Source organism: Gopherus flavomarginatus, chromosome 24, assembly GCF_025201925.1.
Source record: "Gopherus flavomarginatus isolate rGopFla2 chromosome 24, rGopFla2.mat.asm, whole genome shotgun sequence".
Lineage (NCBI taxonomy): Eukaryota > Metazoa > Chordata > Testudines > Testudinidae > Gopherus > Gopherus flavomarginatus.
The window spans coordinates 6,008,313-6,034,468 of record NC_066640.1 but is presented as its reverse complement, the minus strand read 5'-3'; the positions used below and the strand labels follow the sequence as shown (position 1 = coordinate 6,034,468).

General features: G+C 42.4%; 1 protein-coding gene across 1 annotated transcript in view; it reads left to right on the top strand.

Moving 5' to 3' along the window:
* Positions 1 to 26,156, top strand: part of AP3D1 (adaptor related protein complex 3 subunit delta 1) — a 70,094-nt gene that overhangs the window by 28,562 nt on the left and 15,376 nt on the right. Inside the window, exons 4-20 of the mRNA XM_050934469.1 lie at positions 660 to 740; positions 2,770 to 2,877; positions 4,204 to 4,333; positions 7,011 to 7,150; positions 7,440 to 7,513; positions 10,582 to 10,631; positions 11,796 to 11,845; positions 12,363 to 12,411; positions 13,882 to 14,027; positions 16,237 to 16,385; positions 16,478 to 16,708; positions 18,686 to 18,917; positions 20,953 to 21,098; positions 21,328 to 21,469; positions 22,767 to 22,838; positions 24,539 to 24,614; positions 25,539 to 25,738. Of these exons, the coding sequence (XP_050790426.1) occupies positions 660 to 740; positions 2,770 to 2,877; positions 4,204 to 4,333; positions 7,011 to 7,150; positions 7,440 to 7,513; positions 10,582 to 10,631; positions 11,796 to 11,845; positions 12,363 to 12,411; positions 13,882 to 14,027; positions 16,237 to 16,385; positions 16,478 to 16,708; positions 18,686 to 18,917; positions 20,953 to 21,098; positions 21,328 to 21,469; positions 22,767 to 22,838; positions 24,539 to 24,614; positions 25,539 to 25,738 (2,076 nt within the window). The remainder of the gene's footprint in view (positions 1 to 659; positions 741 to 2,769; positions 2,878 to 4,203; positions 4,334 to 7,010; positions 7,151 to 7,439; positions 7,514 to 10,581; positions 10,632 to 11,795; positions 11,846 to 12,362; positions 12,412 to 13,881; positions 14,028 to 16,236; positions 16,386 to 16,477; positions 16,709 to 18,685; positions 18,918 to 20,952; positions 21,099 to 21,327; positions 21,470 to 22,766; positions 22,839 to 24,538; positions 24,615 to 25,538; positions 25,739 to 26,156) is intronic.

Genomic DNA, 26,156 nt, shown 5'->3' with positions numbered 1-26,156 from the left:
GGAAAGTAGGCCACCTCTCCAAAAGAGCACTACCATTCCAGCCAGAGTGAAGCAGAGGGTCTGAACCAAATCCGCCACTTAACTGCTGCTGCTAGGCCACCAGCAAGTTTCTTTAAAGTAAATTCAGTGCTGGTGAATGGTACTGAATTGACAACCTGAGAGAGTGAAATCCTCACTCCACCTGACACATTGGCAGCAGAAGTGCAGCATTTCCCAGTTCCCCCTCGTGATGAGCCTGTGTTGTTCTCAGGGGGCCATCAACAGTTGAGAGTGAAGTTCGGTCCCCTTGGCTTCGTGAAGCCTTGTCCTCTGTAATGAGATGGACAAAGGAGACAATACCAGTTGGAGAGGTGGTTTAAAAACCCTTGTGAGGTAGCTAAATTAGACCCAGTTTACAGATGGGGAAGTTCGGAGGTGAAGTGACTGGCCTAAGTGCACGCAAGCAATTTGTGCAAGGACTGATCATATAGAATCAATAGCGAGCTGTTGCCTGCTCTAACCATTAGATGACATTTTCGGTATATAATTATGCAATATTCTAATTCTGCTGAAGGAGTATCCAGTCCAATCCTTTGAGGAGTATCCAATCTTTTGAAGATGCTGTGGAAAGTCAACACTTGTGAATGACTCATTTCCTTCTGTTTTTCTTAACTATGCAGAGAATTGGTTACCTAGCTGCCTCTCAATGCTTTCATGAAGGGACTGATGTAATTATGCTGACTACCAATCAGATTAGAAAGGTAAGGTATTAGCTTCAATAGGAAGGAAATCAGACTGTTGTAAGGCGTTTATTCTGTCTTCCTACCTGGCATCTCAAATCTGTATACTATCTCTACTTCATATAGAATATAGGTATGTGAGCAGAGTTGTCGTCATTTGGCTCACATTCCAATCTGATACCTGAGTTTGTCAGAGATTGATCAGAAAATTGACAACCATTGACAGATTTTCCCCATGGTGCATAGCCCAACTGTCTGGGCTTGTTCAGAGTGCAAAGTGAACATGAAGACCCTAACTTTTCTTGACACTCCCAATATCACACATGCCAATGCAAGAGGTTGCTGGGTGGGGAGAGTGCTGCAGTATCTGCAGGGAACTGAGTGATTAATTATCTAGTTAGAAATGAGTTTGCTTTTTGGATCCATGAAAGGCTGCTTCATCCAGCACTGACAGACCCTTCACCTTCTCCCACATAATTATACAGGAAACAGGTGAACAGCAGCTGTTTACATTAAGGCTGTTTATTCTGGTACTAACATTGTGTTCTTTTGGTTTGTCATGGCATTCATGTTGCTCGTGTTCCTTTCACAATTAATGGATCTGCATTTTTCCTGATCAGCTACTGCAGATAGATAAGAAATCTTAAAACATTAATTTCGTTTCTTTTAAAATAAACATCTTTTTAATCTGAGGACCCTAAATACTTGGACAACTCTTCCATCAGATACTAATCTGTGCTTAGCTTTGTTATGCATGGCTGACCATGGTTTTTTCTTGCTCCAGAGAAAATCAGCAGAATGGGATTGTGTTCAGTCTTTAACCTAAAGAACCAGTGTTCTTCCTTTAATTATATTTTAAACTATGTTCAGGTCTGACAGATAAGTCCTTTATTTTACAACTATACGTTCCGCTCTTTGTTATGAAGACTCTGCTATACTGGTATTCTCTAAATCACATTTTGTTACAAGTCTCTTCCATTCTTTTTATGGATGTTTTTGTACTAAAAACACCTTTGTTTAGGCTCCATTGACTTAGCAACTGTGTATTTAGAAAAGGGGACCATCACCTCTCCAAAGCATTAAAACCAAAACGAACTATAGAGCTTTCACTTTCATTTATTCCAAAGTGTGATTTAATATTACTGCCAACCTAATCTTTTTTCCTTCACCCGTTGTGGGGTACTGAAATGAAGTGTAAATTGCACACTGCCCCAAAGTCTGAACTACATATCTGGAACTCCCAATCCATCCTTGGAATGGGAATCTTAAATATGAAGCTTGCAAGTTCATATGGAAAACTTTATGCATTTTTATTCATGTTTCTGTGCACCAATTGCCATATTTTTTAAGGACTGATCTTTTCCATAACTGCTTTGTTTTTAAAATCCTTGTCAGAATAAATTCAGATACAAGTATAATGCAAATCTTAAACAGTCCTCTCAAATTGAAAATATCTAAAAGAGTATACAATACTTTATAAAGACAGAATTGACAAAATATGTATTCTGCAGTTTAGATGGTATACGGTCTTTAGTGGAAAGATAAACTATAGTTGATGGGGACTTACAGCTAAACTAGAATAAGTGTAGTCTATAGGAAGATTAAACCAGGACACTATATCAAACAGTGGGCCCCACTGAAGTCAATGACAAAACTCCCATTGATTTGTGTAGTGCTAAGATTTCGGTCAAGATTTTTAATGACCCTAAACACTAGGTAAAATGTTCATGTTTTCCAGAAGCATATGCAGCTTCTGAAATACCATGTGTTGTGCTCCCAATATTCTATAGTTTAGTTATGTAAATTATTATATGTATTAAACTAGTGCCTAACCATCTCAGAGGATGAGTACTAACGAAGTGACAGTCTTCTCAAAAAATCAGATAAGTAAATTCTCCCAAATCAGAGCAGATATTCTGTAGAAAGGAAACTCTGTTCTGTCTCTGTTAAACAGGGCTGTTTTATTCATTTATATTTGAGATGTTTGTCTTTTACCCTGAGTTTTCTTTGAATAAATCAGAAGTTTTTAACTCTGTCTTTACTTTTTTAGGATCTGAGTAGCCCTAACCAGTATGATACTGGAGTAGCACTGACTGGTTTGTCCTGTTTTGTTACTCCAGATCTTGCCAGAGACTTGGCAAATGACATCATGACTCTGGTGAGTTGATAAAAAGTGAGCAAACCTTTTTTCCATATGATTGTGTCTAGAATATATTTAGACTAGACCTTTTGAAGCATACTCTCTTCTTTGTAAAATTTACAAATGCCATGCCTGAGAACTTGGTAATTGGTTGTTAGCAGTTCTTGTGTCTCAGGAGCTGTGTAAACTCTTTTGCAGTTCATGTTTCAAAGTTAACAAACTAATTGTGCACCCAGAGTTCATTTTAGAAACTTGTCCTAGTAGGACCACAGACTGCCAAGACCAAGTAGGTGACGTGCTTTTAAAGGGAGAATCATGCACTGACATTACTATGTTGGATCAGGTAGTATAGTCCTCCTTGTTACGCCTACCACTTCACCATACTTAGCTTGGCTCTTGAAGAGAGAGAGAAGCTTTGAGGACTTGGGTAACTCAGCCAGAAGGGTCTATTACAGGAGTGGATGGGTGAGGTTCTATGGCCTTCAATGTGCAGGTCAGACTAGATGATTATGATGATCCTTTCTGACCTTAAAGTATCAGTATATTAGAGGTGATATTTCTGGTATAAGATCTGTTCTTTGTCCTCTTTTCACTTTTATGATGTGTACGCCTTTCAAGTGGTGTTACCACTGTATGCTTCAGATGGGTCAATAGCACTAGGTTTGCAGTTGGGTGACCCAACGCCTTCAGATGGTGTATGGTAATGGAGATAAGCATTAATACATCCAATGTGATTGCTACTCCAAAGGTGAAGGCGCTATTTAATGGTGAGGGAGGAGCAGTTTGGTTAAACAAGCTTTTTGATATGTTTGAGACACTGCTTCTTTCCTCTATCCTCTGTCACTGTATTAGCTTGATTGCGTCTTATCACATCTGCCCATGTTGGCTGTATTTGAGGCTGGACATGTTTCTGCCTTGAAGATCGCTGTTTGATACTACTTGTTAGATTGAATAATAGGAGTGGTTGAGTGCAGCGACTTTAAGAATAAGGTGACTGGCAACTTCTCTTTATCCTAGGCCAGCAGGGAGCAGGTGCTCTACACATTCAGAGTGAGAGTCTTGTGATTGATCCTTGAACCCTGTTCTTTTGTAAATCACACATCCTTGGCTAGCCCAAAGGGACTACTTTGACGATTTTATTTTGACTTGCATGACTGACAATGTTTTGCTTTTTATCTTAAAATTCTGAGTGCACTGAAAGAGCAGCTGCATGGAAAGACTGCCCAACAGAATCAGTTTTTATAGGTATTGCTACGGAGGCATTGACTAAAAATGATATATTGAAAGAAACCTCTTGGGAATGTGAGCATGTTGAGTCTGACTGTGGTGTTGTTTCACTAACAGATGTCTCACACAAAGCCTTATATCAGGAAGAAGGCAGTGTTAATCATGTACAAAGTGTTTTTGAAGTACCCTGAGTCCCTCCGTCCTGCATTCCCTCGCCTTAAAGAGAAACTGGAAGATCCAGACCCTGGTTAGTGAATTTTAATAAATTACTTTTATTGCAGAACAGGGCCTCAGTGGAGACATGAATTTTTAGTGATGGTTGATTCATGGGAGGCAAAAGAAGGTAACTGGTTACATGTTATAAATTATTGCTGTACCTGTGGGCAGGCACCTGAACACTTGAAGGGATGGGATCAGATTAAAAACAAAAAAGACCGTTACTTGTTACTAGGCTGAATTAATGGAGTAAATCTTAATGACGTAAAACCATTCTTACGTTTTGTAGTTCATGTAGCTTGGCTACTGAAAATACAGTAATCAACTTCAGTTTTTTGCTTCTCATGCCCTAGCCCAGCGGTGAGCAAACTATGGCCCGCAAGCTATTTTAAGCCAGCCCGCGAGCCGCACCATGTGGTTTGGCCCCGCTCTGGCTGGGGCGCTGGGTCAGGGGCCACACCACGTGGCTTCTGGAAGCCACGGCATGGCCCTGCTCTGGCTTCTACAGGCTCCAATGGGAATCCCAGGGGCAGTGCCTGCGGCTGGGGCAGCATGCAGAACCTCCTGGCCGCACTTTCACATAGGAGCCGGAGAAGGGACATGCCACTGCTTCTGGGAGCCGCTTGAGGTAAGCGCTGCTCGGAGCCTGCACCCCCTGAGCCTCTCACCACGCCCCAGCCCTGATCCCCCTCCTGCTTTCCAAACCTTTCAATCCCAGCCTGGCAGGGCTGGCTTTAGCAAGTGCGGGGCCCAATTTGAACAGTTTCTACGGGGCCCCGGCAGGGATGACTAAGAAAAAAAACACGTAAAAAATCATGTGGGGCTTGTACTCACCGGGCGGCTCTCCTAGACTTCGGCGGCAGGTCCTTCTCTCGCTCCGGGTCTTCGGTGGCACTGAAAGAAGTGCTGCCAAAGACCTGGAGCGAGTGAAGGACCCGCCGCCAAAGACCCGGAGCTCCGCCGGGTGAGTAAAAATTAAAAAGGAGCCTCTAGTCAGAGAAGGGATTCTCGGCCACTTGCCCCCCGGCAGCCCTCCCACTGGGCGCGGGGCCCGATTTGGTGGAATTGGCCTAAAGCCAGCCCTGCAGCCTGGAGCTCCCTCCTACACCCCAAACTCCTCCTCCCCAGCCCCACTCCAGAGCCTGCATCCCAACCTCAATTTTGTGACCATTCATGACCCGCCATATAATTTCTATTCCCCGATGTGGCCCTTGGGCCAAAAAGTTTGCCCTGCCCTGTGCTAGCACAAAGCTGCAGTGACTGGGTTGTAATATCTGGATGTAATTAAATCATTTGAAATATTTCACATAATATAGCAGGAATCTCTTCCATATTTAAAAAAAAACAACTGAATTTGGGGCTTAATCAGTCTCTTGAATCCTCTTGTATTGTAGTGTTTTAATGTTAATACTACAAGAGAGAAGATAAAATATTGTGTCTGAATTCTTGGGGAATGTGTCATAGCTAAAGCTACGTTTTAGTAACGGGTATTTTTAGTAAAAGTCATGGACAGGTCACAGGCAGTAAACAAAAGTTCATGGCCCATGACCTGTCCATAACTTGTACTATATGCCTGACTAAATCTTGGGAGTGCTGCGGGGGTGTGCAGGTGCTGTGTGGGGGTGCCACAGCCAATGGGGACTTCCAGGGAAGTGCCTGAGGGTGGAGGCAGCTGAGGGAGCTAGGAGCTGAGGGAAGGACATGTTGCCACTTCCAGGGAGCACCCCTCAAGGTAAGCACCACCCAGAGTCCTCACCCCCCTCTGTTGCCCCAGCCTTGAGCCTCTTCCCACACCCAAACTCTTCCTGATGCTGCTAGGGGAGGGAGGGGCGCGGTGGCCCAAGACTGCCCCAGTAGCAGCCGATGCGACTGGCCCAGGGGCTGCCTGAGCTGCTCGCGCTGCCGCAGAGCCAGCCGCACTGGCCTCTGCAGAAGTCATGGAAAGTCACGGAATCCATGACCTACATGACCAACTCACAGCCTTAGTCATAGCTAACACAACTGGAAAGCTGCAGAATGGAAAACTTTATGTATATCCACCAACGATAAGAATTCACATTTTTGTAGCCAAACAGTCTTCCCAGAATTTATTTAGGATGCTTATTTTTCCCCACTGGATGGAAATGCTGTATATTCATTCTGAGAGTTCCATCTGAGACTTAAGCCTATGACTTTCAGCTGATTTGTGTTTAAAGTGGGAGAATGTAAATAGAGTCACCAGGCTGATTTGATTAGGGTAAGGTAAGACCTGCCCTCCAGGGACATATGCAAGAAAGAATCAATCTCATGTTAAAATGTAACCTGCATGGGGAGATTTGTACTTTTGTTCTTTTTGGGGTTCTGTGATGGATAAACCATGAAAGACTCTTCAAAACATTGCTTGCCTGTGTTTTCCATTAGGAAACCAGGTTCTGTCTAGACTGACAAGTCTATGAGCAAAAGTCTATGGGAGCTGGAACAAATGAAAAGGGATTTTTAGTCACTTTTACCATTCTGTGTCACGTATAACATCTATTTAACTTAAATGCCTAATAGACACTTTGAAGAAAGGAAGCTTTTCGTCAAATCCTTGAAGTGTGAGCAATACTTCCAGCTCTGTCCTAGTCTAATCTGTAGCTGCTCTTGTTCTGTTCATTTGGAGTATGAAAATCAAGCTACAGTTCAACTGCTGATTGGACCCCTTTTCTCCCACTTCTTCTGTTTCCCAGGTGTCCAGTCTGCGGCAGTAAATGTTATTTGTGAGCTGGCCAGACGCAATCCCAAGAACTACCTGTCCCTTGCTCCGCTCTTTTTTAAACTGATGACGTCTTCAACCAATAATTGGGTCCTCATTAAAATTATAAAATTGGCAAGTATTCCACTTCCTCTGTTAGCTCCTTTCCAGGGCTGGCGTGCTCATTAACAGGACCTTGGGTGTGAAAATAAAGCTATCGCTTAGAGGGATAATTACTAGTAAATCCGAATGACAAGGAAGAGAAACAGACATCTGTTATAATGGAACATAACAACCAAAAGGAGACAAAACATCTCCTTTCAATTTTGTTGTGTTGTGACACACAAATGGCGATAGTACTGTTCTACCTTGGTGAAAGCTATCTGTTAAAATAATTTCCCTTCCTCCCTTTCTTTTCAAATAGTTTGGTGCTCTTACTCCATTAGAACCTAGGCTGGGAAAGAAATTGATTGAGCCGCTTACCAATCTCATACATAGGTAAGTCTGAAAATATACTTGTTTCGCCTTCTTAATTCTTCAGCATTGTTGTGCTAACATGAATAGAGTCCGCCTAGGTTTATTGCATCTGGAAATTTTTGGCTCCAGACATCAAAAGTTAAAATTGTGTCACTGGAGCAGCCCTAGTATAAAATATCCTTTTAAAACTTCTTGTGAATATGTGACTGGCAGTTGGAAGAGACCTAAGAGAGGCTACTATCTAGTCAAGGCCCCTGTGCTGAGCCTAGGAAGATGTGTAAGTATGGACAAATTGGAAAAAGTCCAGAGGTGAGCAACAAAAATGATTAAAGGTCTAGAAAACATAACCTTAGAGGAAAGATTGGAAAAAATTGGATTTGTTTCTTTTGGAGAAAAGACTGAGGGAGCATGATAAATTTTCAAGTATGTAAAAGGTTGGGATGAAGAAGAGGGTGAATAAACTGTTCTCTGTATCCACTGAGGACAGGACAAGAACTAATGAGCTTAAATTACAGCATGGGAGATTTTAGGTTAGACATTAGGAATACTTTGTAAATGTGAGGGAAATTAAGCACTGGAACAAATGGCCTATGGAGGCTGTGGAATCCTCATCAGTAGAGGTTTTTAAGAACAGGTTAGAAGAGCACCTGTCAGGGATGGTTTAGATAATACTTAGTCGTGCTTCAGTTCAGGGAACTGAACCAGATGACCTATTGAGGTCCTTTCCAGTCCTGCCTTTCTATGATTGGGAACCCCTGTTTTAGAGGGGGAGGAGGGGATCTTTTCTGTTAAGGCTTGCAGTGATCGTGATAGAATTGACTGATTATGTTGAGGCGAGAGGAGGTGAGCTGTGAGTGAGCAAGTTCTCAATCAAACATGTACAGTATCGTCTATAATAGTGGAGGGAGCGATGGCCGAACAAACCACTTTTTGTCTGTCCATTTAACATTCTTTGAGACTGCTCTGTGGTGGAAGCTTAATTTTGTATTTAATGAGATAGTTAAATGTTAAAGGCCCATTGATTATAAAAATTATTAAGGTTAACAGTATAGCCAGTACTAGGGACTGGTCAAATGGCTTGAAAAATTGTGCACAGACCTAGATTTCACCCTACTGGGGCTGGGAAGCGCACCCTGCACCTGTTATGTCTACAGTGGATGCCGAGTCCCAGAGAGATTCTTTCCTGGGAGGTGCAGGAGGGAAGTCAGGTCACACAGCTGCCACTACCCTCCCTCAGGGATTCTGCAGACTGAGCTTTAGTTTTCTGAGAGCTCCATAGAAGCCCCGGGTGACAGGGATGCTCTGAAATGGTCCATTGCTTGGTCAGTATTGCCTGCTTTTTGAATTGTGGTGGCTTCCTTTAGGTGGTCCTTCTACAGCCACCCAAAAAAGAGGCTGCAATTGCTTTGTGCTGTCAGTATCTCCATCAAAAAGACTTTGTCACCATGGGTTCTGTGTCCATCTATGTGCACCATGCTTTTGTTTGATCTCCCAGATTTTATAGATATTGTGGAATGTATTCACATCTAAGTCCTCTTGCAGCCATTTACTAAGGATACCTCTATTCTAGAGGGTTCAGTTGAGCCCTAGGGTAAACAACAAACATGTCTGGAGTGCCCAGAGTAGCATTTACAAAAAGTTAAATTGAATTAATTGGCAGTCAGTTAACTCAAGTTAGTCTCAAGAGCCGTCAGACCCAAAGTGTTGAAACTCTGTGGCTAGTTCACCTGCAATCATTGTCTTAAGTGTAGTTAGTAACTTTAAATTAAAGCATTACCTCAGTTTCCACTGTTCATGCTGCTAGAAGAGAAGCCCATTTGTTACTAATTGTAGACTAAGGAACGAAAAGTGTCTGCTGTAACCCATCTCTCTCTCAAACAGCCAGCGAGCTTGCATCCAAATACCTAAAGAGGGTTCAGTTCATTGCAGCACTGGCAAAAATACAAATTTAGTACTACTTCAAGAAAAGCAGCGAGATGGACAGTATGTATATCTACACCCCCTCTCCTTCCCACCTCCTCATCCTGCTCCTGCAATAGTTATTCATTTAATTATTTGTGAGGACTTTAACCTGAAGGCTGGTTGGTTTCCATCATATTAGTCATGATGTTCCTGGTCCAGTGTCATCTAATGCATAAGGCAAGAAACCTGCCACCAACTGCAAACAGTGTAGACAATACAAAAATCTTATCCTGGACCTGGGTGTACTGGGTTTTTAGACCCTATGTGCTGAGTCATCTTTATAGTGTCATTTGTGACTGCTACATCAGGATTGAACTTGGTAGTTCATTACCTCAGTGCACTGTCCCTCTGGGTTCTACTCCTACCATTATCACGCTCACTGACTCTGGCAAGTCACTTCACCTCTGAGCCTCAGTTTCCACCATGTATAAATGAGGACACCAGCTATGTAAAGTGCTGTTGGAGATAGCATGCTGCGTGCAAAGAATTGAGAGCAGGCAGAAGTTTTGGGAGTGGACCCAAGTAGAGATGCATTTTGGGAAAATGACTTTTAAAGAAACAGATTTTTCTCTAGTAGAGGTGAGTAATGGACACAATCCAGTAAATTTCTGAAAGGATCAGTTGCTTGAGCAGCATTTAATGGTATTGGAGGAGAGAGATTTCAGGGCTTTCTACTAGCCCTGTGTTTCACATGTTTTAGTGCTCTTAATTTGATCCCACCCTTATATTCGTTCAGTTCTTAGCCAAGTTTGTGTCAGTGATCTGTACTTGATGCTGAGATCTTGAGGTTTTAGTTTCCCTATACCACTCAGTGGTACTATTGCATACTTGTTTCCCAGAGAAAAAAATGGTGTAAAGTAGAACCTTGTGGATTTCTCAAGTATCAGAAATATGGATTGAGAAACTAATTGTTTACCACCCCACCCCCATAAATTTAACCGGATTCAATGAAGACTGGGTATTGAATGTTTTGAAGAATAAGAATTATTTCATCTAGTTCAAAATATATGGAGGAGGGAGAAAAAGGTTGGTAATTTTCTCTGTAATAAAAGGTGTTGTGTTTGAGAACTCTTCATAATGTGATTTTTTTCTTTATCTGAAATACTTGATTTGTTTCTTACCTGTAGCACCTCAGCCATGTCTCTTCTGTATGAATGTGTGAACACAGTGATAGCAGGTGAGAACTGAAACTCATAACCTAAAAAAGAGCATGTTTAACTTTGGCAGCAGTTAAATAACGTCAGCTATAAAATCCCTTTTTAACTACAGTTTCAATTAACTTAATATAACCAAATGAAATTGCTTAGTGAACTTGCCTCACTATGTAATTGAAACGGAAATCCCCTTCTTTCAATATATTGGGGATAAACTAGCAAAATATAAATCAAACTTGCTAAACGTAAAAGCAAACAAAACTTAGCTAGCAATAATAATATACAAACTCTTTTAAATAATGTACAACTCAAACCCACAAAACCCAGGAAATACAGTATTCAGCTATGTACCAAAGGGAGCACTCTCCCACACTTGCATGCTCACAGACCCTCAAACTAAGCCACCAGTTCTCTGGATGCATGAGTCAGAGTAGAATCCGGCACCCTCTCCCAGAAATGTTGGCTCTGCAGGGTTAGTGGGAGTAAAGAGAAATAACTCTCAAGTGACTACAGTCCACAGATATGCCTGAATACTCATAGGGAGCTGACTGGCTGAGTAAGAAGGAGCTTTCTCCCTGCCTTTTAATACCCATGGATGCACTTTAGGACAGGCTGCGTGATGGCTCTGAGTTGTTTGCCATGGAGTCATACACTGCCAAAGCTGCACAAATGCCCACTGTAATCAGTAGTAAAACCTTCCTTGCCCTCTGAGGCTCTTGCTAACTTGATTGGGTTTAATGTAATTACTCGGAGTAGGATTCACTGCTGTCTCATGTTTTCAGGGAACTACAGACAAAAATCCAGCGGTACAGTCACTGGTGACCTTTTAATTAGTGTCTGGGTTGCCAGATGGAAACTGTAAAAGGGCAACTACAGTTAGCCTGGCAAGAGCAAGGCATCATGAAAACAGAACTCTTTGGGAGGCTTTGTAAAAGCCCCCCCATTATGCCTCCCTTTGCTCTGCAATATCATGCTAATCTATTCTTGGGGCCTTGCTTGAACAGATGCCACAGCTGTGTTGACATTGTACCAAACCATGCACTTTTGTGCGTGGCTACCAGAAAGCACTAGGGTGAGACCACCAAACACATCCTCATGTGAGGGCTAAGCCAGATATTGTGTGTTACATTTTATCTTGTTTATACTTTGTGCTGAACAAATGTAACTTTAGTGCTTGTGTGTTTCAGTGTTGATCTCTCTATCCTCTGGGATGCCCAATCACAGTGCCAGCATCCAGGTACAGCACTTCTCTTAATGTTCTTATTTTGCCACGTTATACCTATTTATTCTGAAAACTGGGGGGAAAGAAATAGTCCATATATTTGAAGTAGGAGCCTGCTGATCGGACAGCCTTGCTTATTGTCTGGCTTTTATTTAGTTATTTCTAAGATAGAGGAAAGGAAGTTTCGGAACCTAAAATTCAGCTTCTGTGTGCTCTCTTCTACTTCCCCTATCTCAAGGGTGTGTGGAGTAGGGAAGGCCAGATGCCTAAGAACAAGATTCAATTTGAGAGGCTTTGCTACTACTTTTGATGAATTGCCACTCAGAATACAATCACTGGAGCGCCATGTTCCCTTCATCTTATGATCCATTAATGTAACAATACTGTCTTACCAGTGGTCACAGATCCTGGTAACACTGCTTTGTCATGTATTGCACTCACCCTGATATAGTGAGTAATCTCCATTAAGGGAATATTTTAAATAGTAGTCTTCTCAAAGCTCATGTTAATCCTGACTTGCACTTTTTTCCAGCTGTGTGTTCAGAAGTTAAGAATACTAATAGAAGATTCAGATCAGAACTGTAAGTGTTGCATGTTTTCCTAGAGGCTTCAGTGGCCAATCTGATGAGGCTAAGTGGCAGTGGTATTAAAAGCAATGAGCGGTATTATAAAGCGCCCAGTATTGTCTGAATTTCATATTTATGAATAGTGAAAATCATAAACTATCATGTACAACTAGATGTTTTTTGAGTAGATGAATAATAGTGCCATTTATGGTATGTTAGATCTGAAACCAAAAATAATTTTCTCTCTATCTCCTGGGTTTTCCCTTCATAGATCTTCCAGTGAGGAAGCAAGAAATGCTAGTTATTCCATAGACTAATGGTAAAATCCAATACTGCCAGATTTGTTAGTGCTGGGAAATGCATTGGCATAAGTTAGCCAACACCATTTAAATCCTTTTCAGTGAAGCATCTTTTCCAAGCATCTGTAGCAAGAACTATAAATGTCTTCCTCACCTTCAGAAGAGAACAGCCCCTTTTCAGTATACAGGTTTCAGAGTAGCAGAAGAGAACAGCCCCTTTTCAGTATACAGGTTTCAGAGTAGCAGCCGTATTAGTCTGTATCCGCAAAAAGAACAGGAGTACTTGTGGCACCTTAGAGACTAACAAATTTATTTCAGCACAAGCTTTCGTGGGCTACAGCCCACTTCTTCAGATGCATAGAATGGAACACACGGACAGGAGATAAATCTGTTTGCACTATTGGAGTAGCTCTAACGCTCTGACAGAACCCAGCCACTGAGCACATGCGGTACCCTCTTGGGCAGCGGTCTGCACTTCATCCAGCAAGCAATGCAGATGACCTGATGCTGACATGGCATTACAGATGCTCCTGGCACCATAGTAATTTTAAGTACAGAGTGATCTTGCTTTGCCTTTGCAGCCTGAGTCTCTTACTGTCTGCAGCCGTTAATTCCTTTACGGTACCAGCTACTGGTGCTGTTTGTATCAGGCACCTCTCCAGCTCCAACCTGCGAGAGGAATGGTTACTTTGCAATAACTGTGGTTCTTCAAGATGTGTTTTCCACATGGAATTGATGACCTGCCCTCCTTCTCTGCTGCTATGGAGGAATGGTGGACCCTGCTTTGCATTTTCTGTCTTTGAGGGTGAAGAAAGGTGATCAGGGCATGTAGGGTGCAAACCCTCCAACCAACACTGCTGGCCATAATCTACACATTGAGTGCATATATACATCTCAAAGAGCCACAGTTACTGCCACTCTTTAGGGATGGCAAAACCTGAATGGGTGTGACTCGGCTGCAAGTATACATGTGGAGGGCAAAGGAAGAAATAGAAGCTTAGGCTGCTCTTTTTGGTTTCTAACTGGTAAATGTGCTCCCTCTGTCAAAGTTTATCCCAAACAGTATATTTAGGATTTGAGGTTAGGTGGGAAAGTCAGCCCATCTTAAAATCCCCTGTGCTTGCAAGAAACAATACAGTATTTCTATATGTGGAAAAATTGTATTTTGTCTTTTTTCCCCCCACAGTGAAGTACCTGGGTTTGTTAGCAATGTCCAAAATCCTGAAAACTCATCCTAAATCAGTTCAATCCCACAAGGATCTCATTCTCCAGTGTTTGGATGATAAGGATGAATCCATCCGACTCAGAGCTTTAGATCTCCTATATGGCATGGTATGTTTCTGTGCATTCCTCCTCCTTCCTTAGTTAGCACTTAAAAAAAACAAAACAAAAAACCCTAGGGTGAGATCCTTGCCCTTACTTTGGCCCCCTTATGCAGGGTGAAGGGGCTGGCCTGACATGGAAAGATTCCCCTGATCATAGGCACTGTAGAAGATATCTATAAGGCTGCTTTCTGAAGACCCCTTGCAAACCTTGGCATAGATCAAACCAGATAACCAGTGGGGTGTTGAGAGTGAGGGCTGTAGCATACAGTGCTTTGGAAATTCCCAGCACCAGTACTGTCTGTACTATAGATGCTGTAACTCAAACACGAGTCCAGGGCTGCCTAAATTATACTGCAGCTGAGGAGCTTTATCCTATCAGGACACAAAGTTGGTTTTAAGGCACCTTAATATGCCATGCCTGACCATGTCCCTCTGAGGCCTTGAGGTGCAACACACAATCTCACCCCAGGTGCTTGTGCCTCTGTTCCTTTGCGTGTGTGTTGTGTGCGTTGCTACTGTTCAAGGAAGTTTTAACAATGCTGGCTAGACTAAAGAAATACAGCCTAATGGAGATAATCTTGTAGATCAGTGGTCCCCAACCTTTTCGTCTGGTGGGCGCCAGATGAAGAACTGTGGCGGCGGTGAAGCATCCGCCAAAATGCAGCCGAATTTCTGTGGCGTTTCAGCGGCAACTCCTCTCAATGATGTCACTTGGCGGCGGTTTTTGGTGGATGCTCCACCGCCGGCCAGGACGCGGGCGCATTTAGATGGCATCACGTTGGAGACCCCTGTTGTAGATTTTTGAAGGCACTGTGGTTACAACCTTGGTGTATAAAGTGCCTTTCATCCAAAAATCTCTATAAAAATACATTCACATGGGTGGATCATGGCAGACTTCATTCCTAAAATGCTGTGATATTTTGGCAGTGGAAGTAAAGAATATTGTGTCCCATATAAAGTGTTTTTCTGGTTGTTTTCATAGTTGGGCAGAGAATCAAGTTATAATTGCCTGGGAGTCTTGACAAGAGGTCAAGATGTTTTTTTTACATATTCAAAAGACAGCCCTTCCAGCAGTGCTGCCTAGCATTCTGCTGGAACACTGACTCAGAAGGAAAAGTGCCATATACTGAGTCATCAACAGCACTTCTACAGTACCTGCGCTTCCTGGAAGGTCTCCATCTATATGCTGATCAAGCCTGAGATGTGCTGTGATCATAGATTGAGGTGATATGACTGCAGACACTGGTGGTCACAAACTTTCACTGAATTCCCTACTGGTTGCTACATGTCAATATATTAGGTTCCCAGAGCAAGTTAAAGTGCAGTTATTCTCTGATAAGTGGTGTATAAAGTTAGCATTGTTTTTTGGGTCGGAGGGGTGTTTTCATAAGTCTATCAAACTTGCTCAGTTTACAAGGATAAAATAGTCTTTTCAAGTCGTCGACATGGCAAACTGCAACCAGAAGCTGAAAAATCAACTGTTTCTCTTCAGATATCTGTGCCATTGCCATACTGTAATACTAATTCTGAGTTCTGTTATGGCTCAGTATTGCAGAGCTGTATTGGATTAGTATTGCTAATGGAAGTGAAAAGTAATAGCCAGATTTTGATTGTCAAATGTGACTCTGCGTACATGCATGGGGCAGATCTGTTAAAATAGTAGTATCATGTTTACATCGTCACACTTCTGCCTCTAATGCACTTTAAGGGGTAGAAATCAGAATGAGCAGTCATTGGGAAAATACTGAAAATTAAAAAGGCTCTTAAAATGTATGGGTTTAGCCTCAGATTTAAAATGTGATTTTTATGATATCCATAACATATCCCCATAGTATCCTTGCAGTTATGGATTAACATTATTCTGATCTAGTGGTCAGGGTCTTACCAAGTTCAGTCCTGGGCTTATGCAGATAAACTTCTGCTAGATCAAGTGTCCAATGACAGGTGTCCGGTCATTAAACTGGCACAAATGCTATTGAGACGTGCCCCAACACATACATTCAGTCTCTGACTGCAGCTAAATTGTACAGCAGTCCAGAGCCAGAGATATTGTTAGTATCTCTCTGTGTTCTTAATACCTGTCTCACCCACAAACAAATACAGGTACATCTAATAAGTATCTACTATTTTCCTCAGCTTTTATGAAATGGGAAAGACCTGGCGGTAAGTCTGCATTACCTGTCTGTGGCTCATGTCTCATTTCACTCTTAAAACAGGTGTCCAAAAAGAACTTGATGGAGATAGTGAAGAAACTGATGATTCACGTGGACAAAGCAGAAGGGACGACATACAGAGATGAATTGCTGACCAAAATTATAGACATATGTAGTCAATCCAACTACCAATACATCACAAACTTTGAATGGTCAGTACTTTTGCATCTAGACTCTGAAATAAGTAGTGATGGCACCATCTGCTTCCCTGCTATTAAAATTGTATCACTTTCATCTCCTGTAGGTACATAAGCATCCTGGTGGAACTGACCCGGTTGGAAGGTACTCGGCACGGTCACCTTATAGCAGCTCAGATGCTGGATGTAGCTATCAGGGTTAAAGCCATTCGTAAGTTTGCTGTTTCCCAGATGGCTATGCTCCTGGACAATGCCCATCTGATAGCCAGCAACACTCAGAGGAACGGCATCTGTGAGGTGCTTTATGCTGCTGCCTGGATTTGTGGGGAGTTCTCAGAGTAAGTGCAAAAGGAGAGTTTTTAAATCACTTTTGAAAGGTGAAAAGCAGAATGTTTGCAGATTGAGACTCCTGTCACTCGAAAGTGAAGGTGTCTTGGGTGATGGAAGCTCAGAACATGAACCATAAAGTTAACAAAGCAGTATTTCAGAGTGACCACTGCTTTCCTCAGACTACTGCAGCTGTTCCTACCTAAGATGGCTACTGCATTTGAAAAGCTGTTGGGCTAGTCCGTGTCCCTTGCATCCATATCAGCCGAGAAAGTAAGCGATGGATATGGGTATAAGCGACGTAGCAGAGGCAGCATGCATGTTCACTGGGAAAGGTGGTGTTAACTAAATAATTCTTAGTCTGATTTAAATGGATACAGTCAACTCAAATCTCAGAGGCATAAGAGGTAATAGAGAACACTTTCCTGTTCAGTTTGATAACTTTCTGCATATGACAGAATTTTATGTATAATTTCCCCTACAGAGTCAGCCAGCTTCTCCTTTTCGTGCAAGTCTACCACACAGCAGTGGGAAGAGACTCTATTTTTAAATAGGAAAATGTAACTTGACCCACAAAAACCGGCTGTGTGAGAGCTGGATTCTGTTTTTTCTTATTCATTAATAGTATCGCTTACTAAGTTTCATTCTATTTAATAGATATGCACAGGTATAACCAAACCTTGGTTACTGGTGACTTATAAGATGGGGGAAAAAAATAGCTTTACTGTTGGATCCTAGACTGAGTCTGCAGAGTGAATGTTTATTTAAAAAAAAAAAGTGAGCACGCTTTTAATAGATATCACTGAAATGGAACCTAAAATGCCCCTTCTGCAGAGTTGAACCATAAGTAGTATTGCTTACATAAGATTATAAATGTAATCTGGGACTGTTTAAAAAAAATTGCAGATCTCAAGCACTTATGGACTTGATGTGTATATATATTGCTGTCCTATTTTTTTCTCTTGTGCTCATCTCCAAAAACTTGGGTCATAATACAGATTAAAACAGTACTGGACTAAAAGCAGACCATCAGCCAGTCAAAACAAGCAAAGATGAAGGATAGTTAATGAAAAGGGAAGCCCTTATGTCACCTACAAGATTGACAGGAATGGATTTCTTACACATCCTTATACTTTCCTCAGGATCTAAAATTTCATTTAGAATAGATAGTGAAATCTGGGTCCCACAGAAGTCTGGCAAATTTCCCATTGATTTTAAATAGGAACCAGGATTTCACCCAAATATTCCATCCCTTCTGGTTGTGAAGGCAGTCATGAGTAAGGCTGCATGTGTCTCTCTAGAAATCCTGGGTTCCGTCACTTCTGCAGTGGCCAGTGTGGCTGACCCCAGGGCCACCTAAGCAGCTGGCACCGGGACCAGCTGAAGCGGCCCGTGGGACTGCTGGCCCCGGGGACTGTCGGAGCAGTGGCCGGTGCGATGGGCCATGGGTGTGGCCCCTGCTGGCTGGCCCCAGAGGCCACCCAGAGCAGCAGCACCTCAGAGGCCTCCCAGCTAAGATTTAGTCAGAGGTATTTATAGTAAAGGTCATGGACAGGTCACAGGCTGTGGTTTTTTTTGTTTGTTGTAAAAATACCCATGACTGAATCATAGCCTTAGTGATGAGTCTGAAACAAAAATCAGAGGGGTAGACATGTTAGTCTGTATCCACAAAAACAACGAGGCGTCCGGTGGCACCTTAAAGACTAGCTTTTGTGGGTAAAAATGGGTTTTTTACCCACAAAAGCTTATGTCCAAAAAAATTGTTAGTCTTTAAGATGCCACCGGACTCCTTGTTGGTTTTGTGTGGGGGAAAAAAAATGCTGCTATCTGACTGGGAATAGAGCTAGGCCAACACAGAGTTCTGCTGAAATTTTTGTAACGTCTAAACAGTTTTTGTAGATTTATATGAAACTTGGTGAACTGTCAAGCTTCTTAAATTGACGCCACTCTCTTTCTGCCTTCATCTGCGTCCGTTCAATGTCTTTCAGTCACCTTGAAGAATCAAACCAGACCTTAGAAGCAATGCTGAGGCCCAAAGTTACCACTCTACCAGGCCACATCCAGGCAGTTTATGTCCAGAACATGGTAAAGCTTTATGCATCCATCCTACAGCAGAAGGAGCAAGCTGGGGAGAAAGAAGCAGCCCAGGAAATTACCCAGCTGATGATCGACCGTTTGCCTCAGTTTGTACAGAGTGCCGATCTAGAAGTACAAGAGAGGGTAAGGGAGCAAAACTATCTTTGGTTTTGTCAAAACAATCTTTAAACCTCTACTATTGGTTTAATTTGTGATAATGAATTATCATCATCTTGCATGGGTCATGCATGTATTTTATATAAATACCTGTCATACGAGATCTCTGCTGGCATTATGTATCTTGCACACCTCAGTGATGCAGGTGCGTAAACAATTCTTATTTTATAGATGTGGATACTGAGACATGGGGAGATTGAATGACTTGCCCAAGATCGTTCGCACAGCAGGACTGTGGCAGAGTCCAAATCTAACTCGCAATCCTGTGCTTTAACCATTAGACCGAACTCAGTCTATATAAATAGTTGTAGCAATGTTGGTCCCAGGATATGAGACACACAAGGTGGATGAAGTAGTATCTTTTATTGGACCAACTTTTGTTGGTGGAAGGTACAAGCGTTTTGAGGCCTGAGGGAGAGCTCTGTGTATCTCAGAAGCTTGTACCTTCCAGCAGAAGTTGGTCCAGTAAAAGACACATAAATAATATGCAGTTACAGCCCAATCCAGTCCTGCAGAGATCTAAATCTATAAATACTATGTTTGTGTTCGCATATTGAGCAGCGTCAGTCTCTGTGATTTCATACCATGCCACACTTATCACCCTTTCTGAACACCTTTGGAGGGCAACTCTTCATAGCAGGCAGTTTGTAAAGAGGTGACTGTTGCAAACACTGCATTACTGCGTGTTCCAGAAAGAATTGCTACAATTTTTGATGCCTGAAGTGGTTTATCAGTCAGCGTTCTAAAAACTCTCGCAGCCTCTGATGGGATGTACGAACCCCACACTGGGCAACAAGGGGTTAAGGGATTATTTTGGGATCAGCCAACCCACATGCAGCAAATACTCTATGGGCTGGAGGAATTAAAAGGCAGGGAATTAGCTCATTTGGATAGCAGACCTGCAGCCTCTGGCTCCAGCAGTGCAGAGAGGAGAGAAGCCTAAAAGCTCTGACATAGCTGCCTGTCCAAAGGGGCCCTCCCTGGGGAAAGGGAGGACCCATCCCAGAGACAACCAGAGAGAGAAGTATCCAGTGGACCTTGGACATTGGTAACTACCTCTTTCTTATTTTGGTTTGGATTTCTCCACCAGGGGAAAGCCTTGGAGTAAACTGGGGTGGGGGAGGGTGAGAGGAAGAGGCCCAGGGAGGACAGCCTTGGTTGCCAAGGCCCTGGGTTGGAGTGGGAGGACTTGGACTCCCCTCCCAACAACCCATTGGTAGTCAGGGGTTGTGACCATGATGACTAAGCTGCACTCCCCAACCAGACTCTCAGTGAGGACTGTTAAACAGCCCCAACTGAATCAAGGTGAAGGGAGTGAAAGGCCATTATCTACAGTTTATTGGAGGAGCAGAGGGCATAGAGTATAGATTAAACAAAGTAAGTGAAAATTATGTGCATAATGAAACGTGCTTTTAAAAAAATCCTCTGACATTTATAACCAGTACAGTCAGTTTTGCCAACTAAGCCATGAAATCATAGTAAGAAAGAGTAGACAATGTAGAAAAAAAAAATCCCTTTGAGGCTCAGTATTTAGTGACCTGCACACCAAGAGTTATTCTAATTTGTATGTAGTGTTAAATGTATTCTTGAGGTATCAACATTACTTTATGTATAGGACTGGGAGCTCCTCTGGAAGCTTCTGAAAATCCCGCCCACGATGCGTTTCATCCTAGCATCTGAGTGTTCAGTAAGAGTGGGTAAGCATTGTCCCTATGTTACAGATGGGGAGGCGGAGGCACAGTTTGGGTTATATGCCCAAGGTCACATAGTGAGTCTGTGGGAGAGCTGGGTAAGGAGTCCTGACTCCCAAACCCCTGCTCTAATCCAGCAGCCCACAGTGCCTCCTGTAATCCTCCTCTGCCCGTCTCTGTAGCTTCAAGGATGTCTATAAAATTTATAAAATGCTATATCTTACTGCAGCTGTTTACTCTATTTTCTGGTTCAATGACTGTCAGTGCATTGACACTAGTTCTTAAACCATTTTTTGTATTTGGTTTTCCAGGCTTCTTGCATTTTGCAACTGATTAAATACATTCAGAAGCTACAAATAAAAGAGGTGCCTGTAGCCGAGGAAGTGATAGCCCTCTTTGCAGGCGAACTGAACCCAGTAGCTCCTAAAGCACAGAAAAAAGTCCCAGTTCCGGAAGGGTAAGATTTACCCCCTACAGTCTTTTAATTGTAAGCTCTTAGAAAATGGGAATATGCCTTCCTACATGTCTGCAAATGCTTAAATAAATAAAACTGTTAAATAATTCCAATAGTAAAGCTAACTCTGAATGGCTGGAAACACTGCACGCATGTGGACAAAGCTCTGTGTTGTAAGTAAATATACTCTGACCTTAGAGTTTGCGTCTATAATTGTTGCAATTGTTGCCAGTTTGGACCTTGATGCTTGGATCAATGAGCCTCCATCAGATAGCGAGTCCGAAGATGAAAAACCCAAAACAATTTTCCATGATGAGGAGCAAAGGCATTCCAGACATAGACAGCCAGAGATTGATGAGGAAGAATTGGCCAGGGTAAGTGAACATAAAAATACAGTTTATGTATTTAAAAAGTGTTATAAAATGGTATAGCCGCATCATTAGAGAAGTTGGAAATGTTGCCATAGCTGCATAACATAGATGGGAGCTATGCCTTTCTCCCCACTTGGGAACATCTTATAAAGCGAATAAGGATAGAAGTCATTGCATTCAACTGTTTAAGCGTGGCAAACTGCTCCAGAGCCTGCATGCAGATCCATACTTCTTATTATAATATTGTCTTGGTCCATGCTGCCTTTCTCTCCCGAGCTGAGAGCAAAGGTTTTTTTGGAACAGATTTTCCAAAGGACTCAGCAACCACTGTGCAGAGCTCTTCTGAAAGGCTAGCTGCTTACTTTTGTGTCTAAATGGGAGCTGAGATCTCTTCCAAACTTAGCCCAAGTTCAGAGTGCTGAGCTCTTCCAAAAAATCTAACCAGTAAGCTCTGCAGTTATAGTACTGACCTCTCTCAGGAAGATGGACAGACTTAAAAATAAATAAATAAATAAATAATTGTTGAAGGAAATGCCTGGTCACTCTACCCAGTAGAGAGTCACTCAATTGAAATAGGATTGTGGGTTTTATTTACTGTAGATGGGCAACCCTCCTCAATTTGCAGTTGACTTTGAGGCTTGTCACTTTGTACGAAGTCTGTTAGAGGCAGACATGATCAATATTGGCAGTTCTGTGTTGGGCTTTGTTACCTATGTTTTTCACAAAAACTGTGTGAGCACACACATACTTTTGTCACACTACCCATCCCTGCAACGTGTGCTGTTTGTACCACAGGAAGATGCAGGGATTAAATAGGAGTTGACGCCAAGGTGCCTCTTCTGAAACCTGTCCAGAATTTGCCAACTCTTAACAATTCCTATTTGCAGTGCAGCTGAGAACTGTCATACCTATAACACCCTGCTTCTGGCATTTTCCCATTTTGATCAAGAATTGTTAGGCTCGAATAATTCCCTCTTCCCACCACAACTGCAAAATAGGGATAGAAGCAACCTGACATCAAAACCTTGTTGCCTTCAGGAAGTTTACATCTCTCCTAGCGGAGAAGCCAAAGAACAGAGGGCAGGAATATTTTTAGGTTAGTGCTCCCTATCAGCTGTTTTCTAGTATCTGTTGCAACTACACAACTTGAGAACTAGATAGCTTTAGAACCCAGTTATTTTCCCAGAGCCTCTTGAGTTGTTTGCAGTGCTACCAATATGCAGCAAGAACACACTTCGTAATGTTTGGAAATAAAGCAGAGAAAAATCTTCAAATTTATAACTACAAATACTTTTTTTAGCGCCGAGAAGTCCGGAAACAGGAACAAGCAAACAATCCATTTTATATTAAAAGCTCTCCTTCCCCACAGAAGGTAAGTCTAGCTTGTTAAAAAATTCTCTTGCTGTCTATGTATGTAACAGTACAAGGACTCTCAGACTTTCATAGTCGCATCTTAATAAACTGTCTTGTGGATCTCTTCCCTCTCTTTGGGAGCACTCCAACCACTTCCTCTCCCCCATTTGTGATCTTTTAACAGCTTAACATCGTTGTCGCAACTGCAGCAATTGCTTCCATGGCAGAGTATCATAAGGACGATATTTAATGTTTGGTGATCTTTAATGCACAATTTTTAAATTAGCATCTCCTTTTGGTCTCCAGATCTGCCCCTTCCACCTTGGCTGGTCCCCTTTCTTGTTCCCTTCTTGTGTTTACTTGGTCCTCTTTCCCTCCTCTTCTCTCATGCTTTACTGTGGTTTGGTTCCCTTCTCCCCTGCTGTGTGCATGCTACCCTGCCCACTTGATCCTTGACTCCCACTGCTTTGTGGGCATAGTGCTCAAATGCTATGTCCCCTTCTCTTCTGAATCACTGGACTCTCTGGCTAGTAGCTTTGGTTCTTGAGGGCATCTCCAATTGGTTGCTTTAATATAGCACTGGGCTCTAGTCTAGAGGCAGCTGGGACTGACTCCTCCTTGTCTCCAGCTATTTATAGATCTACTTTGTGTTGAAGAGCCCGAAAACCACTAGAATCAGCTGGCAGGAGCAGTCAGCACAGTGTGAGCAGCCAGTGTTCCATGGGTCTCCAGTAGGCTGCAGTTTGGGAACTGCTGTACCAGTAATTGTTCCCTTTAGACAGAAGTTGAGAATCATCTTACAAACTTCTTAAGTAAAGCCTAGAATTCAGAATCCAGCTCTGAAGAGCAGCCAGTAAAAGTGGAGTAAATAGCTGCAAAGAACACAAAATAAAATAAGTCAAGTGAATCCACTGGCTTAATAATTTGGATACATGTTTTCCTTTGTAGATCAGGATAATTAATTTTATCAAAAGTCCTTTCCTCCCTCCCGCGAAATTCCTGTGCAGGCAGTCGGACATTCTGTTGAAATGATGCAGTAAATACACTTGGCAACATGGCAGGTATGCAGATTGCCAGAAACTGAGCTTCGTGAGCCGTAGAGGAAGGGTGAGGTAGATGAGTGCACCTGGTGCGGTCAGCAGCAGTGAACTTCAACAGATTGGCTGGCTTGAATGCACACACAATGTGTCTGTTCTCTGGACCAAAAGCATCAAAGGAGCGTTAATTAAATTGATTTGTTGTCTCTTCTTTCTTTCCCCCACTTCTCCCTGAGCTGGGGCTTTGCATTGCCCCATTTCCCATGTCCTGGACCTCAGCATTTACCTCTGAGGTGGTAAGCAGTAGAAACTTCCTCACATGATTTTCACCATCAGTTCAGTGCTTTTCTTGGCTGTAACAAGTAATGTTAAAACAATCACATTTCATATGCACCTATTGTGACTTGATTAGCACCTGTGAGCCAAATAGTTTTTCAGGAGGTTTTATTTAATCTGCCCTATGAAATGTTCACTTCACAGGTTAAACTGTTACTTTGGAGACATATTCAAATGTTTCTGATGAAGATACTCAAAATGTAATAACTCAGAATTGATTTCTTGTTTGGTTGAACATCAGCATAGGCTGATGTACCTAATCAAGCTTTGAAATGAGGGACAATAACTCAGTGTGCTCTCCTATTGTAGAGTCAATGCTAATGTATCAAATCTTCCATTTTCCCAGCAATACCAAGACACTCCAGGTGTGGAGCATATACCCGTGGTCCAGATTGACCTTTCTGTTCCCTTAAAAGTTCCAGGTAAGCACATTGACCAAACCAGTTTCAAAGTGGAGATGAAGAATTTAATAATTCAACAACAAAAGAGTAGTAACTTCCTCTCAGTTCTAGAGGATAAGCAGACAGCTTTAGTCTTGAATGTCGAGTTTCCACATTGCCTGTCACTTCTGAGTGTGCTATTAAACTTACAATCTGCAGGATTGTATGCCTTTTGAAACCATGGTGCTAAGGGCAGCCTTCCTTTAAGTGTTAAAGTTCAGACAAATAATAAAATAACCCTACAATTAGGTGTAATACACAGGCTGACTGCATAATATGAGAACAAACCAATATTCTGTCAGGAAACATTCATCTTCAGAATGTCCACGCTCTGCGATTTAATATCTGAGACAAAAGGCTGTGATCAGAGCTGATGGGTTGGAGATAGTGAATTTGAGCTGTAGGCCGCTTCTGAATGGCAAGCGGATATAGAGCTGAAAAACTATGGCTGAACTGCAGCACATGGTAGAGAATTTCTAAATACACAGCAGCTTTGCGTGAGTGACTTCTTTCAGACCAGGTTTACAGTCTTAATGTTCTAGGATTTAATGAAGAGATTCCCAAGGATGTGAAAAATGCTGTCAAATATTCAGATTGAGAGTAGTCTCGAGGCCAGATTCTTCCTTCATTGATCCGTCTAACTCCAAATAAAGTCAGCAACAGTTGTGGATGAGAATGGGAGCAGAATTTTGTCCACTGGCTTGCAAAGGGATGTGAAGTTGGTTGGAGGAGGCTTTTATTGAAGTCACTGTGGACAGCTGGGAAGTGAAAGGGTAGTGTGGGGCTTTGATCCTTTGGGATTCTAAGTTGGGGGGCAAAATAAATGTGTTAACTCCTAACTTTCTAATGCGATGGTCAACCTGTAAGCAACTCTCACCTGAGAGCAACTTGCATTCATGTGTTCAGGAATGCCCATGTCTGACCAGTATGTGAAACTGGAGGAGGAGCGGAGGCATAAACAGAAGCTTGAGAAAGACAAGAAAAAGAAAAAACAGAAAAAAGAGAAGAAAGGCAAACATCGCCGCCATAACTCCCTGCACACAGAGAGCGACGAGGACATTGCCCCAGCCCAGCACGTGGACATCATCACGGAGGAGATGCCAGAGGTCAGTTGCTTACTCCATAATCTGAACTGTGGGGCTTGTTTGTGTCCCACCAAGGCATATGTTAAGGTTCCCCATTTCCCATTAAAAATTAGACTCTGATGTCAGCCTTACTGGGTCATTGTGATGTGGGGGTCCTGACTTCTCTTTGCAAAGCTGGTTGAATAGCAACGTCTGCTGCTTCCCCAGTGAAACCTTTACCTTCCCGCTAAAGGGATGGGAAGTTTATTGGTGCACAGAGCTAAAGGCTGCAGTTGACCCAATAGAAAAACAAATAACTGATATTAAACCCACAATACACGTCTGCTGTAGAAATAATGCTACCCACAGAGCTATTTCATTTATGATGCCTCACTGCTTCACTCTGAGTTTAACTTGCATCCCAGTCAGCAGGCTTTCTGCTAATATAGTTAGTTGTACC